This window comes from Momordica charantia (assembly GCF_013281855.1).
Source record: "Momordica charantia cultivar OHB3-1 chromosome 4 unlocalized genomic scaffold, Mcharantia_2.0 BLBB01000004.1, whole genome shotgun sequence".
Classification (NCBI taxonomy): domain Eukaryota; kingdom Viridiplantae; phylum Streptophyta; class Magnoliopsida; order Cucurbitales; family Cucurbitaceae; genus Momordica; species Momordica charantia.
In genome coordinates, this window is record NW_028275162.1 from 7,355,079 (window position 1) to 7,375,554 (window position 20,476).

The 20,476-nt window shown below is 33.8% G+C and overlaps 1 protein-coding gene and 1 long non-coding RNA gene across 4 annotated transcripts; both read right to left on the reverse strand.

Moving 5' to 3' along the window:
• Window positions 1-5,014: 5,014 nt before the first annotated feature.
• On the reverse strand, window positions 5,015-11,682 carry LOC148211710 (uncharacterized). 3 transcript variants are annotated; one of them, XR_015790550.1, is made up of 4 exons: window positions 11,397-11,682; window positions 10,315-10,430; window positions 9,895-10,001; window positions 5,015-6,594 (listed from the first exon to the last, which is right to left on the reverse strand). It is a non-coding gene; the product is annotated as an uncharacterized LOC148211710 (long non-coding RNA). The 3 variants fall into 3 exon arrangements; XR_015790549.1 differs by having other exon boundaries at window positions 5,015-6,973; XR_015790548.1 differs by lacking the exon at window positions 5,015-6,594 and having other exon boundaries at window positions 9,633-10,001.
• Window positions 11,683-13,611: 1,929 nt separating this feature from the next.
• On the reverse strand, window positions 13,612-18,818 carry LOC111012207 (sulfate transporter 1.3-like). Its single transcript, XM_022286268.2, has 10 exons — window positions 18,346-18,818; window positions 17,320-17,702; window positions 16,889-16,954; window positions 16,668-16,781; window positions 16,074-16,190; window positions 15,473-15,599; window positions 15,089-15,375; window positions 14,812-15,002; window positions 14,039-14,121; window positions 13,612-13,942 (listed from the first exon to the last, which is right to left on the reverse strand). Exons 1-10 carry the CDS (start codon window positions 18,710-18,712, stop codon window positions 13,722-13,724), a joined length of 1,956 nt encoding a protein of 651 aa, XP_022141960.1. The 5' UTR covers window positions 18,713-18,818; the 3' UTR covers window positions 13,612-13,721.
• Window positions 18,819-20,476: the final 1,658 nt, after the last annotated feature.

The window sequence follows — 20,476 nt, forward strand, 5'->3', positions numbered from 1 at the left end:
ATAATGATATCAGAACAACAAATGTTTTTAAAAATTTTGTTATAATCTACCTGACCACTAACCTTGCGATCGATGACTTCGTAGTGCAAAACAATGGAAGAGAAAGTCTTGGAAGCGTAAGGTCCGGGATGGATGACTCGTCCAACGTCCGAGATAACGTTCAATTCGGGATGGGGTTTAGGGATTTAGGACAAAGCAAACGTCCGAGATGGGGTTTAGGGTTTTACTTGGAGGGAGTTCCCTTCATTTTTAAACATGAGGGTACTATGGTAAATTGGCTTGGGGAGAGGTTAAAATTAAGGGAAGTTGGGGTCAAAAATTAGGTTTGTTTAAAAGGTGTTCATTTATCCAATTTGAACTATTGGTGGGGTCAAAAACCCCAATTTCCCAAGTTAAATCAATAGATATCATAGTTATATCAATAATATATCTTTTTTTTCGAGAAAGTGGTACCATTTCATTAAGAGGTATGTGAGAAACATACATACAAAAAGGAGGAGCCTAAAAAAAGGCTGTCCAATTAGAGGAAATGGTAGCTATAGAATAATTACAAGAATGATTTGATTTGGAGAACCAAGATGAGATATTTATATTGATGTTCTCCCAAAGCGAAGCCTTAGATCTAATAATCTTCGAAAAAATGCAGTTGTTACGTTCCAACCATAGGTTCCACATAAGAGATCCAATGGCGTTACTCCAAAGGATATCGCGCTGGCTTTTGAGAGGTTTTGACAAAAGCTCGGTAATAAATTTGTCAATAGTTCTGGGGAAAGTAATTTGTATCTGAAAAATATTTAGGATGTGCAGCCAAACAGCAGTAGTGAATGGACAATGAAGAAATAAGTGATCTAAGGATTCACCATTTTGATAGCATAGAACACACCGATTTGGAAAGCTTACCATTGATGGAAACCGAGCTTGTATCTTATCTGCTGTTTTTCAGACCTCTGTGGAGAAGGCACCAAAGAAATAATTTGCATTTTTTCGGAATGAAGAGACTCCAAAAGTTGTCAAAGAAAACTGATTGATCAGTTTGTGATGGTTATGATAGGAGGGATTTCATATCCTGTACAGAAAATGTTCCATTGGAAATAGCTCTCCAAATGATTTTATCAGGGCCTTTAGAATCAAAGGGCTGTTTGAAAGAAGATGTAAAAATGGCCCAAATTTTCAGCTCCCTATCAAGCATAGGACGGTGAGGGAGGAAATTCCAACAACCAAATTGCCAAGCTTTAGAAACAGAGAGAGTTTTTTTGTCAGAGAGAGCATAAAATCTGGGTTTAGCTGGGTACAGGGGCCCGTTGCCGATCCAATTATGATACCAGAAATACAAATCTCTATCATTGCCAACTTCCCATGTAGTCGTTCTGTGAAAAATGTCCGTCATTTTTATAATACGGGACCAAGGAGCTTTTGAGCTACTGAATTTGCAAGTGGTGGGAAGTATCACTGGAAGATGTTGTACATATTTAGCTGAAATCAAAGAAACCCATAGGTTGTTATTTTCATTGAAGAAACGCCATAACCACTTTGTAAGCAGAGCCTTGTTTGTGATGCTAATACTTGTAATGCCAAGACCGCCTTGTGACTCGGGGAGAGTGACAATGTTCCATCTAATAAGATGAGATCCTCCTTTATCGCTGGTACCTTCCCAAAGGAAGTCCCTCATAAGCTTCTCAAGTGCTTTAGTAACTTAAGTGGGGGCTTTGAAGATCGATAGGTAATAAGTTGGCAACTGCTTAGAACCGATTGAATGAAAGTTAGGTGACCACCTTTTGATATGTAAGAATATTTCCAACGTTCAAATTTCCTGTGAACTCGCTCGATTATCGGATCCCAAAAAGATGAAGCCTTTGGATTACCTCACAGTGGCATCCCAAATAATTAATCGGAAGAGAAATAATTGGGTAATCTTCTAGCTAGATAGGGGAGATATTCAACTGGTATATTGATACCGGAAAATGAGGACTTTTGGATATTGATGTTGAGGCCAGAAGTTAGTTCAAAAGACTTTAGTAGTAAATAAAGATTCTGGAGTTTGGTCTCATCGGCAGTAGAGAACAGTAATATATCATCGGCAAATAAAAGGTGGGAGAGATGGAAATTCTTATGTTGAATAAGAAAACCTTCAATAAGACCCTTTGTGTAGGGTTCTTCCAAAATACGACTTGGATAATCCATAGCTAAGACAAAGAGAAAAGGGGAAAGTGGGTCTCCTTGCCTGATGTCGCGCTTGGCTGAAATATTTCCTCTCGGTTTGCCATTCAAAAGAATGGAATATGATACAGTGGAAGTGCATCCAATGATCCAAGAAATCCATTTGTCTGAGAAGCCTTTTTGATACAAAACTCTACAGAGAAAGTCCCAATTTAGCTTATCGAACTAATACCCCGTTTCTTTGAGCAACGCTAGAGATCGACCACTTCAATGGTATATCAGTTATATATCAGTGGTATATCAGATGTATATCAGTGGTATATCAGATGTATATCAAGTATATATGAATAGTAAATCAATAAATGATAAATTATATAATTATGTAAGAAGTTATATCAGTAAACATCATAGTTATATTAGCGGTATATGAGGCATATCAAGTTAAGATAAGTGGTAAATCATATAATCATATCATGAGTTATATCAATAGATACATAGTTATATCAGAAGTAAATCAATTGTATATCAGGTGATATATCAATGATATATCAAATATATATTAGACATATATTAGTGCTATATCAATATAAAATCAATAAATGTTAAATCGTATCATTATTTAAGAAATTATATCAGTAGATATCATAGTTTTATCAATGGTATATTAGTTGTATATCAGAGGGATATCAGTATTATATCAGAGGGATATCAGTATTATATCAGAGGTATATATTAGTGGAAATCTGAGGGAAATTGAATTCAACATCCCATAAGACTGGGCTACCGGGCCTCCGTGTTTTTGGGCTAGGGTAAATTTGAGATTTTCCAAGTTGGGCCTTGATAAGCCTTGATTAAAGGCTAAAAGTGTTAGGTTTGTATGCTTAGTTGGGAGTTAATTATGATGAAAAATGTATGTTCAAGCATATAATTTAGGGAAAATGTGCATAATTTGTGATTAGGGACTTTGGAATTCAATTATAGCTAAATGAAGGCTAATTTGTGTAAATATGCTTATTTTTTAAGGAAAAGTGAAGATTGATGATCAAAATGCGTCAGACACATTGCAGGACTAGAATTTCTAACTTACTAGAGAATGAGCAGTCAAGTTACTTTGAAAGTTTCAACTTCACAATGCTTCAGCCACATTCGATGCCTAAATTATCAAAACGGGAATAACAAATTTTGACCAAGTAATTGGTCCAAGATTTGTTATTAGTTCCTAATATCTCTACAACAACTAGTGGTTGCCAACTTCCCTTGAATTTCTCAAATCCTTGTTACTTCCATAGCCTATAAAAAGAGCCTCCAAGCATCACTTTTACACATCTAATTTTCCATGCATTTGTTTTCCTTTCCACTTTAGTTTTGTAGTTTTTATTTAAGTTTTATTTTCAATTATTTTTCTACAATTACTCTTGTTTATTTTATTTTATTGCAATTCAATTTGTTCCATTTTGTACTTTCTTTCCAATTCTAATTAAAATGCTTTATTTTGTTATCTTCACTTGTGTTTTAATTTCTTTCAATTCCATGAGTAGGTAAATTGTTTCTTGAACCCTCCTACGAGTTTAGTTCATCTATTTAAATTACATCTATCAGTGAGCATGACGTATTACGCTATCTTTTGCTTATCTTGATTGATTTAATTTATCCAGTTGGTTTTCTTGTTGGCCACTTATTTAAATCACATTAGTTTGAATTTAATTCTGAAAAGGTTAGAGTCAAACGGATCTCATCAAGGTAAAACGGGAAGTTACTTAGAAATAAGAACTAAAACAAGATCCTAGACATATGATCTCTTACCCGTTAAACGTAAGTTGTCACTTGATTTATTTAGAATTCTAGAGTTGTATAGACATATGTAAACACTAGCCTAAGCTTCTAAACAAACCAAAAGCAGTATGGAATAGGAGTTGAACCAGTTTGCATAAATTGAGTGTAATTACGGACACATTTGGTAGGTGTAATTCATCATTTTAGAACGAAACAGTAGTAGGGGGTTGGCCTTTTAAATTATATTATTTTCGTGTGATTTTCGTAATTCAACCAATCTCACCAATTTTTATCACGAACTCGATTGCTCATTCCAACAATTTACAAAATCAATTTTAAAAGAAAACTAGTCCCTGTGGAGACGAACTTGGAATATTTCCAGATTATTACTTGTGACAGTGTGCACTTGCACTTATCCTCTAGCTATTAAGCAGAGGCGCAACAGGCCTCCATGTTTTTTAAAAAATTTGTTATATTTGAAAAATTCGAATATAGATGCTAATTTTATTATTTTACCTAATATTTTTGCCATTATTGCAACCGACTCTTATTTTATTGAAACCCATAATATCATCAAAATCTCACCAAAATCTCTTTTAATTTTATTTTAAAAAATTGGTAGGACGATTCTTCCCATTGTTTTCTTCTTCCCTGTAACTTCTCACCTCCTTCTTTCTCTCTTTTGTTCTCCATTTTTTTTCTCAACTCGAAGCAGTAGTGTAACTTTTTTTTTCCTCTTTCTTCATCTACATTTCTTTTTCTTCAACTTGATCAAGTTTACAGGATAAAAAATTGTTCGTAGCAATTTTTGCAAAGGGATATGTAACTGAAGAAGCTTTGGGACATTGTATTATAGTTGCTACAATTTTTTTCTTGTTTCCCTAAACTATAGCTTGAGATGACCAAATATCACTACTGCATCAAGTTGAGAAAATAATGGAGACGAAGAAAGAGAAAAAGTAGATGAGAAGTTGTAGGGAGAGAGCAAAAATGGAGAAATTAAAAAAAAATACTAAAATAAATTTTGATGAGATTATGAGATTTAATAAAATAATTAAAAAAAAAACAATAGGCAACATTGTTTTCTTATTATGGGACACGTCAGAGTTAGAGTAAGGAGTACAGTGCTTCTTACGGTGAAGGAGTGAAGTAAGATTTGTCAAAATAGAGATATGAGCCATGTGAAAATTGTAAAATTACCTATACTTAAAAAACAAATAAACAATTTACAGAAAGAGGAAATAATAAAATTTTTGTCAACCTCCTAATATATGATTTATACTCCAAATTTAAGAAACCCTAATTTCTTTCCCCCTCAAAATCCACATACCCCTCCCTCCCTTTATCTCCCTCACAAACCCGAATCTCTCTCTTTCTCTCTCACTAAAACTAGTCGCCACCTTCTTCCTCTTTCCTTTGGTGAGAACAAGTGTTGGCGACGACCCTACGATAGAAACCTTGCACCAACGCATTCTCAAGCAGCAACAAGACACCATTTGCAACAGTGGTTGATGTTGGGAAAAAATAATATAAATCAATCGATCCTCCTGTAAGTTCTTCGAACAGGAACTATTTGATTTTCCCCTTCCACAGGCTAACAGCAGATAAGTAACAATAACAAAGGAATAAGAGATAGGGATTGAAAAGCTTAACACAACAGTTATTATACTGGTTCACCCCTATCTTGGGACTACGTCCAATCTTCTGCAAAAAAACGGATTCAACTATAGTTGCGAATATTACAATAGAGATCTCATTCAAGATATTACTATCTTGCTTCACTAGTAGAAATTCAGTTTATCATGAGGTTTTTAACGTCACAAAAATCTTTCATGACGTTTTTAACTCCATCACGTATATGCCCATCACGAAAGGTATACGAGATGTTTAAAAAACGTCATAAAAATTAGCACACGTGACGGTTAATTATCGTCATGAAAGACATGGACTTCCACGACGTTCATAAAACGTCATGAAAAATGATTTCGTGACGGTGATACAAGGTCATGGAAAAACCTTGAACAGGGGAGGAGAGGTCATGTGACATCCTTTCATGATGGTGTTTAAACTTCACGAAAGTATATTTTTGTGACGGTTTACAAACGTCACTAATGATTTCATTTTGTGACGATAAAAAAGAGTCACAGTTTGTGCGTCATCGTTTGTACGTCCCTATTTGCGCGTCATGGAATGTACAAATTTTATAATAACTCAAAAACTAACTATAATACGTATGAGACCCTCGGTCCCTCCACAAACTACATTCAACAACAATCCACAATTCTATATATAAACTTCTATATAATTAACACCTTCTATACATAATACGTGGACCACCCCTCCCTCCACAAACTACATTCAGAAACAATCTAACATTTACAAAAAAAAAACTGTATCTAAGTAATAAAAATGAAATCGATATATTCAAATCTTAGTACTGTATATAGCACATACTAGTCTTCCCATCTCTCCATAAATCATATCTAACTTACAAAGATAAACATAAATTGTTTGAAAAAATAAATACAAGACTCTGAAATATTTCAATTTGAACTAAAATACCAACCAATTAAACTAGAGATATGAAGCTTCCATTGCTCTAAATCCATCACTTGCTTCTATTGCTTTTTTGTTGTTTAATTTTTTCCATACTCCACAAAAAATCTAGAACATGAATTCAAGAGAAATAAGTTAGCTCTTGAAATAGACATAGCTCTTGAAACAAACATTCGAGTCAAACACTAAGAAGACTACCTTCGTAGCTTGTTTCTGTCCAGCGTAATTAAATTATGTGAAAGACACTATTTCGACTGCTATGCTTTTTACATAGAATATCATAGTAGGCCTTCAAGAATTTTAGGACTCAAGATACTTGGAAATAATCAGTAGGCTAGAGAAAAAATGCATTTCAATATAAACTATTTTTCATGTATTAGAACCACCTAGAATGTTCGTAGCTTCATAGCTTCCCTAATGAAATGTTCGTTTTTATATTTTTCATAGCTTCCCTCATGGAATGTGCATAGCTTCCTTAATGGAATGTCTGTCATTAAAAAACATGCAATTACTAATTACCTAAAATAAATGATATACCATTCATCTCTCTAAAATAAAACTAAACATACAAATATATCTAATTCACTAAGAGGATTCAATACTCATTCATCAAACACAAATAAAAAAAAAAACTAAAAATAAAATTTCGGCATGACTTATGCTAGAAATTACCACCTTCTTTATAAATATAGATTATTGTCCTAGCTATCAAGTGTACTATTAGCAAAAGGGAAAGACATTTTCTTCTCAGCTTCACAAACTCAAGGTTATGGTATATTACAAGCAGAAACAACAACAACAAGGAAGCTTTAGAAATGGAAGGACAAAATCGTTCTCACTCAAGGAAAAGAAAAATCAATTAGTCTTATCTCATTTATATTGATAAATTTTGTATATCAATAACAAGTGAATAACATTGGCTAATAAAATATCTTTACATCTATTGATGTCACAGGATGATGTAGAATCGTTGCACATGACAATTGAATATAAAGATAAAGGTAGTTGAAAATACACATTTCCTATGGAAGCCAATAAACCACCAACAACCACATAAGCAAAACCATCATCAGTAGGACCTTTCTTAAAACAAGGAGCTTCAATATGTAACTTACAAAGATATGCAAAAAAATTGTTTAAAAAAATAAATACAAGAGACCTTTCCACTTGAACTAAAGACCAACCAATTGAATTGGAGGTATGAAGCTTTCATATTGCTCTAAATCCATCATTTGCTTCCATTGATTTTTTGTTATTTAATATTCTCCAAACTCCACAAGAAATCTAGAACATGGACTTAAGAGAAATAAGTTAACTCTGGAAACAAACATTCAAACCAAATGCTAATGATTACTAATTTGAACTTAATTCTTCATCTTAACATAATGGGAAACAAGATGTAATCATTCTAAAACACAATACTTAAGCGTGTCAATCAAAATCATTCATTCACAAATTTATCTAATCTACAATTCAAACAAAATGGACATGGACAATGAAACGATAGTCAAATATAATTATAAAAAAATGTTCATTTAGTAGAAGACTAAAACTGTATAATTCATTGCATTCATATATTGCAACTTGATATTGAAGTAATGGCAATGATCCCTTGGATCTGCTTGTTCTGCAAATAAAACTATAATCATCGTGATAGTTCTTTAGCTGCAAAAAGAACATTATCATAATGAATTTGAAGATCGAAAAATAGGTCGATAACACCATAATCATATCATATCGAGAAGTTTAAATGATTGCAGGGTCCCTGATACTTGAGAGCTGTAAGATCATAAGCTCTTGTTGAGGATCAAGAAAAGAACTAAAATAAGAAATTAACTTCTCGGATTGTAATTTAACCATTACGGAAGAACATTTCAGTTCAGTCGAAAACCACAATAGAAACTCAACATATAATTATTCAATATTATAATAGACACACTATTTACCATAGAGTTAAAATGGTAAAATTTGAATTCCACAAGAGGAACTCAACATGGAAGCAGTCAAATATAAGCATGAAAAAATATATAGATTAACGAACTTTGGTCATACTAATTAATAAGAAGTTGTTATTTTGTAATGATACCAATTTCTACCTAAGCAGAAGAGAAATTCCTGAAGTCAAGAAAGCAAAAATAACAACAAGAAAAGACCTAGTCACTTAACCTTCTTTGGAACTTAGGACTTTCCACTGGTGACCATTATGCAAAATACGAAAAACCAAGGTCAAAGGAAAAGACTCCAGATGGAAGAACTGGAACTCGATATAATGCAAACTCCACAACTACAAAAACTCAATTATAATTAAGTTTAATGAAAAATATTACACATAAATATAAGTTTTGATTCGAGATTTTTAACAAACAAGGTCTCGAGAAAAATCTAGCTAAAGCCCAACATTTACACTTATACACAAAAAATTAGTTCAAATCGTTAGCTATTTGGAGATCAAATCATCAAATATCACAACCATAAACAAGCAAATAGTTCCAACAATTAGCAAGCATAACAGAAAAGTTCTTAACATTAAAGAAGTTAGTTATAAATAGCCATTTGTTTAGTCATTGCCACTGTGCTTCATTGATCATCTTTGATTGAGTCACCTGAATATCATCATTTTGCTAATTTGTATTGCCAAAAAGAAAACATTTAGACAAAACAATAACTATTTATTTTCATTCAAACTGTAATGCATATATACTTGACGAGAAAAATATAATGCTTTACAGTGACTGTAGTCATAACAGAGCATAATCAAACAATTATAAACAACTAGAATCAATCATATCCATCCAGAACATCCAACATTCATAAAGAAACATCTAGCAACAATATCCAACGCGCATTAAGAGATAAAAAACATAGATTAAAACATGTCATTCATACTAAACGCTCCTAACTTCTTGAGTCGGATTGAAACCTAGGCAACAAGGTAAAATCAACATGTTACAACTCAGTTTTGGCTACTAAAGTTGAATCTAAAATGGTGTTCAAAGGGTCATTACCCACTAAACCTTGCTGAAACGATGGCGAAAGTGTTGAGACTTGTAGATTTGATGACAAAAAGGTGTGGGTATCACAGATCGGGCTTTGTTTGGGCATGAGTAAGGCGTAAATTTAGAATAAGACAATTTACTCTACCAAGATTATGTAGGACACTTGTCCACAAAAAATGGTTTAAAATTTAACAAACCATACCATAGTAACCAATTGGGCTAAACTAACAAACTCTCCATTGAACCATTCTTGTAAACTATAACAAATTCCAGATTGGATGTAACAAAATCAGGAAAAAAAAAATACAACTACATGGGAATCACTTTTCAGTAATTTCTGATTTGGGTTAAGTTAAAAAAAACATATAATCTCACAATCAGATCAAAATAATGGCCATATAACAATTATCACCTTTGCTTTCCCTCCTAGTCTAGTTTCAGAAGCAAGGATTCGACTTTCCATAATCTTCTTCAAGTCGCTACGTAACCTTCTCTTGAAGTCTTTGAACATTGGTGAACCTCCAAATAGTAATGTATTCAAAAGTATAAGAAATAAATCTATTCAATAAGAGAAATAGGCTTTTGTAAAGAATAAGAATGACTACCACAATGAAAAACAATCATTGTATATGTCTAAGCTATTGAATTGAAGTTAATCTCAATAAGAAGTCATGTATAAAAAAACACTCAAAAAAAAAAAACAAAAGGAAAATAAACTGGACATAAAGTAAATGTGATAATTGAAAGATGATAGAAAATAGAGCAGCAAACAAAAAGTTAATAGAAGTCTACTTAAGAAACAAAAATCATCTAGAAAGGAGACCAAACTAACCTTAGAACTTCTCTTGCACAACCAAATGAAGAATAAAAAGGAAGTTTGTTCTCGAGATGACAATGGATGATACACGTTCCATGATATGCAATTAGCATTTGAATCATTCCAAACATCTTGGAAGAAAAATGACTTGGGGTCAGCATTAATATTATTCAAGAAGGTGGAGTCAGAGAGGTAAATATGTACAGTTGTACAGTTTGCCCATTTAAGGCATTTCTCTTTTAATTACTCATTGAGGGACCGTCTTCTAACAGCTTTTGTAATAGCTTAAATTAGGGCAATTTCAACAGCAAGGACATCATAGAATCCTAATACAAAGTTTAATAATATATTTAAAATTTTTTAAGTTCAAGATCTAAATTGGCACAATTGAAGACTAACTTTATGATTCATAATAATAATAGTGATAGTGAAATTTGCTTACAACACCACTTCTCTGAAGATCAAGTGCCTTTTGGAATATAATTTCCATATCATCTGACATCAAAGGCATTGCATATAATTTCAAATACAAATTGTAAGCTGCGAACTTTAAACTAACTCCTAAGTCCTATCCTTTCACTTCAATGGTCAAAAACATCCTTTAAACTCATAAAACATATAAAGACTTTTGATTGATTAGAAAGTTCATCACTATCAAACTAACCTAGAAATACTCCATTGACACTAAGAATACCAGTAATTGAATACTTGAAATGAACAACAATCCGACAATCAACTTCCTTAGACAAAAGACAAATGAAATTAATAGTAGTAACGATGTATAAATAGAGTATTAGTAACCAAAACTTGGAGAGATAAACTAGGAATCTGATATGCTGACATACCAAAATTAAAAAAAAAAATCTCAAACAAAACAAGAAAAAATTCACTAACAACACTCTAAATTAGGGCATTAAAAGGGCAACGTACAAGGCTAGAAGCCCCCAAATACCTCACCTGACAAACCTTCAAACTTGAATTTAGAACGAAAGAGCACAAGATAACAGAGAGGGCTAGGCCAATTGAACCCGAAGTTGAAAGAAAGCTATAAATTTGAGAAAAAGAAAGAAGTGGGTTATGCACCTAATCGAACTCACCAGAAAATGTTCAGCGTTTGCCAAAGGAAAAATGTGAAGGACGAAGCACAGAAGAATCACCGCTCAAACAATCGCTCAGTAAAACGCCCGTTGAAGTTCACCGCACAAACGAATGCTCTTGGGTTCGTCGTTGCTCGTTGTCGCACGCTACCAAGAGAGAGGAGATACAGTGTAGAGGAGAAGAGAAACTACGACCCAAAAGAGAGAGGAGAAGACAAGGGTTTGATTGTTTGGAGTGGGAGGGAAATTCATTTGGGAAGTTTTGGGAGGGAAGGAAATAACTTGGACTTCGTATTTTTTATTTTTTGGATTTTTTTAGATGGAAATATTAACTTTATATATATAAAAAAAAGATAGAAATATCAACACAATTTTTTATTTTTTTAATCACAAAAAGTAAAAAATTCGGAACACTACATCTTTTCCTGCAAAAAAACGCGCCTCAATCTTTCGTGACGTTTTTTAAACGTCACAAAAAATCAACTTTTTGACGACCATTTCGTCACGGTTAAAAAATGTCACGAAAGGTCAAAAATCCGGAAATCTCCATTTTTTCCTTCCAAAAATGAGTTTTTTACCTTTCGTGACGTTTTTTAATAATTTTCAACAGTATTTTACTATTCATGGACGTCACAAAAACCCAAAATTCTAGTAGTGCTTCTAAGTACGTTAACAATGGTTACCTAGGATTACACAATTGGAAATACCCTCACTAAACCAACGACATACAAACTCTTTTTTCATACAATGTCTACAACTACTCAAGTCTCTCTTATTTGGACTTTGTACAAATGAAACCTTAATAAAAGAGTTTTATTTATAAGAGGTCAAATATTTCAATCTTTATAGGAAAACAAAATATCCTACCCCTTGTAGGAATTGGTAGTAGTGTTTGAAAATCCTTTTAGGACATGGGTCATCTGTTTTGGCTCCATTATCCCAACAGTTGACGTCGAGATCTAGTCCTTCACTAGCGGGAGTTTGTAGCAGCGACAACACCCGCATACACCCTAAACTCCAGCAACCCCATTCACGACTCCGACGCTCAGATCTGTGGTGGATCCTTTGCGACAACAGCTCGACACCCAAGATTTGAAGCATTCTCTGACAACCCACGAACTTATCGGAGATAACCCACGGACAACGCGAACTCCGATGACTCGATTCACGACTCTGACGTTCAGATATGTGACCGATTCTTGCAACAGCAGCTCGACACTAAAGATCTGAAGCATTCTCTGTGACCCACAAACTCATCGGCGATAGCCCACGGATAGTGCAAACTCGAACGTCGACCCTCAAATTTGTGACAACACTACTTTTGATCCCGTCGTGAGCAACAACTTTTTAGTTACGTTCGACACTGACCCACACTTGATCGTAGTAAAATTCGTGTTACCCACCCTTTCTCGACATCGGACAACCAAGCTCGAACCTCTTCGAACTCGATTCTAGGATTTCTTTTTTTCCAAAGAATAAGCATACGTTGGGTATATCTTTAAGGATATGGATTGTTGGAGTTAGTTTTTGTATTTAATTTATTTGTTTAGCACAGTAAATGTGACACGATCCCCAAATCTTATGGAGTATATATATTTTCGGTACTTCAAAATATATATATAGCCTAATAACATATTAGAGTTCTGGGCCCATATGAGAATCACATAATAACTCCCCATACTCATATATATTCACCCTCCAAATAAGACATATATTAAAAGTTTGGGAGTTCACATTTTTACCCCTCACATCTCACATATCATTGTTGGACTAAAAAACTGTTTTTCCTGTAACAAAGCTCCTCGTCCCAATAAAAAACAAATTAAAATAGTCAAACATTAACATAGCTTAAATACTATTAAAGAGATATATGTTGTGTGAAATTTGAGATTCAAATCTGATGTGGTATGAAATCTCTGAATTCTAGGGATTTTAGTTTCCTTTCCTCTATTTGTTTCCTTTTGTGGTTTAGAACAATTTCTGTATATATGTATCAACTAAACCAAGAGAAAATACATTGAAAAAGTTCCAATTTGTCAAAATCTCCACCCATATTTGTTGACTAGATACGAAACAAACTAAAACAACAATTTTTTTTAGGTAAGAATAAGATTTAAACTTTCATTATAGAAACAAAGCAAACAAAAAAATGAGCGTTTGTACACAACAGTTTTTAAAACCCTCAAGTATGAAACCAAAAAGAAATGTACACACATTGAAACAAAGGACAATAAAATGTCTGTATATAGCTGATAAACTGTACACTACAAGAGCGAGCAACATCAAGACAGTGAAGATAATTGGTGCAATAAACGTTGGTAGTTTTTAAGGATCAAGAGCAGCATTTGGGGCATAAGTCTTGACAGCTTCGTTGACACTAAGGAAAATGTTGTTTGGTCCAATGAGCTCGTCGAAGTTTGCAGCTAAGAGCTTCTCCATGATCACTGGACCTGGATTTGCAAGGGCAAGCTCAAGTTCCTTCTTTTGTAGATGGGTGTGCAATCCTTCCAAGGCGTGGATGCCGCTCGTGTCGATATCGGAGACCGCTGCACAGAAGAAACACACAAGTAGTATTAGTTTTCAATCATCATCGTCGATGCATATATGAGAACGGCTTTTATCAGTTTGGCCGTTTTACTTACGAGACATGTCGACGACCACAACTTTGATCGGCAAAGATTGGTCTCCTAGCTTTTCTGTTTCGTCTGCCAGCCATCTCAGTATCCTGAAATAGATGAGAGATTTTGTTATCAAATATGCTCTAGCAGCAATGACTACTTGTAGAATTTAAATTAATTACAAGTTTAGTCCTTAAATTTGTATCTAATAAGTCTCTAAATTTTCAAAAGTGTGTAATAAGTTCTTGAAACTAATTGTATTTTTGAACTTTTAATTTTTATCCCTATAAAAAATTTTCGTACGATTTTTTTAGCCATCCAAAAAGTGGGCAAGTTGGAGAATGAAGAAGCTGTTAAATTTTGTTTTCTTATCATGTAATTTTCATCAATATTGAGAAATCCTTTTCGAGGCAGTGAAAAGATAGTAGACTAGAATTAATTGCTATGACCGTTATGCTTCAATCGAGTTATTCTATTCCACCTCTTAGAAAGAAAAAAACTTAAATCAAAATATTTAATAGCATCGTTTGCTGTATAATGCATACAGCTCTAGTTGCTAGTTGGGCCGGTTCACTAGCCCTGTACAAATTACCCTTTTCTTTTTTTCCTCTAATGCAGCTTGATGCTTATATAATGAATAGAGATTACTCTATTGGAGCTTGGTACAATTTTCCTTATTACCTTTATTTTTCTTCTCTAACTTTTACTATTACTATTGTAGAAAGAAAATCTTGGATCTGTAAACTCTTCAAAGTTTCCGAGAGGGAAATAGAAATGAAAGTGGAAGTAAAAAGTACCTTTCTTTAACATAGTTGGCATTGGAGAAGTATATTGCAGAATCAACCCTAACCATCAGAACTCCAGCAACCCTATTTGCTCCTGGGTACTGCAAAATGTTTCTAAAAATGGCGATCTTCGGGAGCTTCCCGAGCAATGCAATGCGCGGTCTCGTCACTTGCAACAGGATTTTGAACAACGATAGACTAACCTGTTAGATTATGTTATTTGAACGAGGGTTATTCTCGCATTATAAGATGATCAAGCGAATAGATAAAGAAATGAAATTTAGTTTACCGCAATGAGAAGGCCAATCTCAACGGAATCAAAGATGACGCCAAAGAAAGCTCCCATGCAGGCGATGAAGTCGAACTTGTCAATCTTCCATAGCAAAATAGCGGCATCGATGTCGATGAGGCCAATGACAGCGCAGATGATGACTGAGGCCAGGATGGCATTAGGGGTGTATTTGAAAAGCGGTGTGATGAGCTCTAAGGTTAGGAGAACGACGCAGGCCATGACTATGTTCGACACCGGTGTTTTGCAGCCGGCCATGTAGTTCACCGCTGACCGGGAGAACGATCCTTCATCGACCACCATAGCAAAGCTCGAAGGATTCAACAAAAGACAGAAAAGAATAAAGAATAGAAGAGAAGATAATGATGTTTATGTTTGGAAAACCTGTGGCTACATAGCAAGAAGTCATGGAGCCAGCAATGTTCATGGTTCCAAGAGCCATCATTTCTTTGTTACCATCGATCTGATAGTCCTTTAGGTCTGCAAATGTTCTTGCAATGGCCACAGCTTCCTAAAGTTCAAACAAAAATGCCTTTTTGAAATTTAAAATATAAATCATAAAAAGAAACACACTTGGAAACACTTTTCAAGACTGTTTTCCAAATTATAATTTTCTTTTTTGTTTTCCATAATCGATGTCGTGTGACTTATATACTAGCATATCTCTATAATCAGAATTTGTTGTCTAGACGGAACAATTTTATGACCAGCGCAAAGTTCAAACTTGAGATCGTAGTACCTCAAAGTCCAAGTACTATGTCATCCCCGCCTAGTAACACAAATAACCTAATTTTAGATCTAAAGGAATGTTATTTCTTTCAAAATTTTATGTTTGTAAATGGTGTTTCTAATGTTACGACTTGCATTCGAACCTCGACTTTTATGGGTCATTTTTATCGCAATTCTTGAAAAATATGTTAAAAATTAGAAGAAGAAAAAAAAATATATATATATATATATATAAAATGAAACAATGAAGGTCTACCGTTAGGGCAATCAAACCAGCAACAACTCCAATCTTGAAACCTTTGGCAACATAGTCTCCATGGAAGAATATCTCATCAAGGGATGATGGATTTATTCCCTTTTTTATGTTTCTCACCTGAAAATGTTACACCATATTTATTTATGTACAACCAACACATATTCTCTTATTTCTAAATAAATAAAAAAAAAACTATGCATCCACAATAAATATGTTTTTATTAAACATAAAATTAATTGGCAATAAATTGTTATTAAACAAATATTAAACTTGAAAATCTTTAGTTATTTTCGTGTTGTTTTATCATGTCCTTGGACGCCAAGATAATTTCAAACACATCTTTAATATGCAAAATCTGTAAAATATTAAATTCTTCAACTAATTTATTTACAAAATTAATGCAGACATACCCTATTCTAAATATGTCACATATAATAATACTCCTAATTGATAAATAGTATAATTACCCATTAAACATTAAAACATTGCTACATGGATTAAAGACCTATATAATCATCCCAAAATTTCATGGTTCAATCAGCATCTAACAATTATTGAACTCAAAATAATAAAAAAGCATATAAAAGGACTTACAATTTGTACTCCATGTTTATCTGCACGAGTGATGTAGACAAAAAATGTAGAGAGTACAACCGAGACTAAGGGAGCGATTGCGGGTATCCAGAAAAGTTTCTTATTTTTCTTTCCCTGTACATTAAAATCAACAACATGTTATAAATTAAACACCAAAATCTTACCAATACAAAAATAAATAATGAATGTCAAAATTTAATTAAGGAGAATGAAGCTCTTACAATGTATTTGGTAACAAGAAGAAAGGCCAAAAATGAGACGCCTATGAGAATAGTCTCCCAGTTCCACTGCAAGCCAACCCACAAACAAAAAAAAAGTCTTTAATAAATATATTTCCTTAAACTTGTTATACGTGCTTCTAAAATTTGAGTAAGTTATAAGTAACTACTCTCGTAAAATGGTAAAAGAAAAATTAATGATAAATAAAATAAAGCTAGACAGTTAATTATCATAAGACTGTTACTTTGTTTCGAAAAGAAGTCGTATTGAATTTTGTCCTTTATTTTGTCATGTAATGCTAAATTCGTCAACTTTGTTTAATAAACATATCAACCAAATATATAAGCTACCATAAAAATAAGAACAAAGAAATTAAGAAAGGAATAATAAACCGGCGAGGGCCAGCTTAATTTTAGGGAGGGAAGAAACTTACCCCGTGGTGCACATTACTCCAAACCGAGCGCATCACAGAAATAATATCAGTTTTCTTGGTGAAGTTTGCTATGCCGAGGAGACCCTTCAGCTGCTGAATGGCGATGGTGACGGCGGCGCCGCCCATAAACCCGACGATGGCGGCATGTGACAGAAAGTCGATCAAGAACCCCAACCGGAAAAACCCTAGAGCCAACTGGGTTACTCCGGCGAAGAAAGTCGCCGTGAAAGCCAGGCGCCTGTACTGCTCGGGTTGTTTCAACGGGTCGAACTCCTTCTGCAGCAGCGTCCCGAGCAAAAGCGACACGACCGCGACGGGGCCGATCGCGATATCCCTTGAGCTCCCCATTGCCGCGTACACCAGTGGCGGAACGAAACTACTGTCTGGAAACACAAGAATCCAAAGTCTTAATTTAACTAATAGATTATGTTAAATTTAATCTTTTATGTTAATAGATAATACTTTCTATCCTAAACTGCTTTTCGTAATTAAATTTTCAACGAGTAATAGAAAGAAAAAGATAACAACCTCTTCTTTTCTTCCTTTTATTAAGAAAAACAAAATAGCTTGCAACAGGGTGTTCTCTCCTCTACGTGTAGATTTGGTCCGCAATTAAAATGTTTTTAATAAATCTCTAAATTTGGAAGGTTATGCGTATGTATTTTTATTATTATTATTATTTTGATAACCGGGAGTTAGAACTTTGCTCCTCTATACTAGGGACACTCGCCTCAATCCCAAGACCCAAACTCCGAAGAAATGAACGGTTTTTTGTATTAAGTTCACTAAAAGATTCTAACTTTAAACTTCTAAAACGGTATGACCAAGAGATCCAAACCTTTGTCAACCAAAGTGCCTCTTGGGAGCTCAACTTTGTATGGAATGAGCCTATAACTTCATTATTTTAACTTTGATCCAATCCAACACTCAAGTTGCTCGCACGCCGAACTAATTTAGCCATATAGAGACTAACTAAACACAAAATTGAAATTTCAAAGATGTGTTAAAGACTAGATAGACACTTACAAAGTCCGATTTGGGGTGGGAGACTGGCGAGCTTGGCGTAACCAATGTCCTGAGGAATACAGAGGCTGGCAATGGTGAGGCCAGCAATAAGGTCCCCTTTGAACTTAGCCAGACTGTACTCTCTTCCCCATTGGAATATGGGGAACATCCCTTGCACAAACAGCGCTGCCTTCTTTCTTTTGGACTGGTCCTTGAAGTGCCTAAGAGGTTGGTCGTGGAAGAATGTCTCTGCCACCACACATCTCAGCTCCTCCCATGCGTTCTTCCTCGGCGGTACCCCGACCTTTGGGGGCGGCGCGTCGCTCCCCGACTGCCCCATCACCACCTTCTCAGCCATCGCCTCGTCGTACACGATCCGTCCACTCATTCTCGGGAGTGTGTGTGCGGCGAGCCGAGCAAGAGAAGAGAAGAGAGAAGAAAGCAAATAATGTGATTAGATTTTGTTTTGGTGTGAGGGCGGGGGAAGCGAGGAGGATTTATAATGGGAGTTGGAGATGTGATAAAAAGAAGGTCAACGGTTTAGAGCGAGAGAGGAGAGTGAGGTTTTCATAATAATGTACATGGATTACTATTCATTCCTAATACATAATCGTTTACTTTCTCTTTCGGGAAATTATTGAGCTTTTTCTTTAATGTTTTTCCTATTTAAATATAACCACCAACAACAAATTCTACGGTAAAATACGACTTTCCAATTTCATGTTTAATAAATTTATGAATTTTTCACTAAACCAAACATAACTCAAATGGTTAAGGTATATATCTCGCAATTTTTCTTTTTATGCATTTCGCTCTTCTATTTGTCAAAAATTTTATAGTGGTTAGCAAAAAGTGGTGCTATCTAGGCACTTAAATATATATATATATATATATATATATATATATATTTTATGTAGTATCATTTGACAAGTTCTCTCTAAAATATTTGGATTTTTGATTTTTTTTAAAGAAATAACATCAATTTACACATAACCATATTTGGGTATTTGAAAAAAAAAAATATAGTCAGCACCTATAAAAAACATAATAAATAAATATATACAGAGCAAAATATGGATGATAAAAGTAAGCATCTAAGTACTTTCAAATGTTTAGTAGCTTGAGACTCTTTTCTTTTTATTTATTTCCTTCTTTCTTCACATTTCTTCTTACATTAAAGTAAGAATTTATTTTGCTTTCATACCTTTGGATTAAAATTAACTAAATATATGGATCCTATTGTCTATTTGGTGTATATAATATAATGTGTGTATATATATTTTGGGAAACTTGTCACTACTTCATGTTAATAGGTTAAATTGTATCCAAACATGTCTTACACACAAATGATTAGCTAGTTTCTTTTTTCCTTTATTTTTTTACCTGGTATATAATATGTTGTGAAGGATATATTTTTTATTTAGTAAAAACCAGCTACCTCTCATTTAGTAAGCGTAGTAGGAAGTTTCTATTGGAATATTTTATTCTTAATAAGTAATTGCATAAATTAAACAAAAAAAAGGTTAATTTTAATATTAATTTTTATGCATAAACAGTACCAACAACTAAGAAAAGAACAAATTAAAGGGTCTGTTTGTAATAATGAGTTTTGAAAAACAGTGCTTTCCAGTGTAAACACTTCTTCGAATACTTTTGAAAGAAGCATTTCCTAAAAGCAGTTTAAATATTTTTAGTGGTTTTATAATTTTCAAATCTACGATGAAAATTTTTAATAGTGACTTTAATGGGCAAAAATACTCTTCATCCTTCCAAAATATTATTATACTATTTGCCTTCCTCAAATAAGGAGAAAAAAATGTGTCCCCAAACAATGGGTAACACCAAGGCTAATGGTTATTTAGTGTGTGTCTATATGTATATACATAGTTCAACAATTGAGACCGAGGGAAGAATGGAGAGCGAACCATCGACGTTAGGACCGGTAATAGTTGTATATCTTGTCCATTGAACTAAGATCGAATTTTTGGTTATTTAATGGTTAAAAAATACTTTTGATCCCTGTACTTTCGTTACAATAACGATTTAGTTCTTGAACTTTAATTCGTAACGATTTAGTTAATGTACTTTCAAATTTGTAACACTTTAGTCCCCAAACTTTAATATGTAACAATTTAGTATTTGTATTTGAAAG

What these genes read in the sequence shown, in the direction of transcription:
- LOC111012207 (XM_022286268.2), bottom strand. Translation starts at nt 18,712, where the DNA reads ATGAGTGGACGGATCGTGTACGACGAGGCGATGGCTGAGAAGGTGGTG. An exon ending in GGAGTAATGTGCACCACGGG is followed by an intron (nt 16,955 to 17,319) that starts GTAAGTTTCTTC and finishes GTTGGCTTGCAG; the next exon opens with TGGAACTGGGAGACTATTCT. An exon ending in TGTGGTCGTCGACATGTCTC is followed by an intron (nt 13,943 to 14,038) that starts GTAAGTAAAACG and finishes TCTTCTGTGCAG; the next exon opens with CGGTCTCCGATATCGACACG.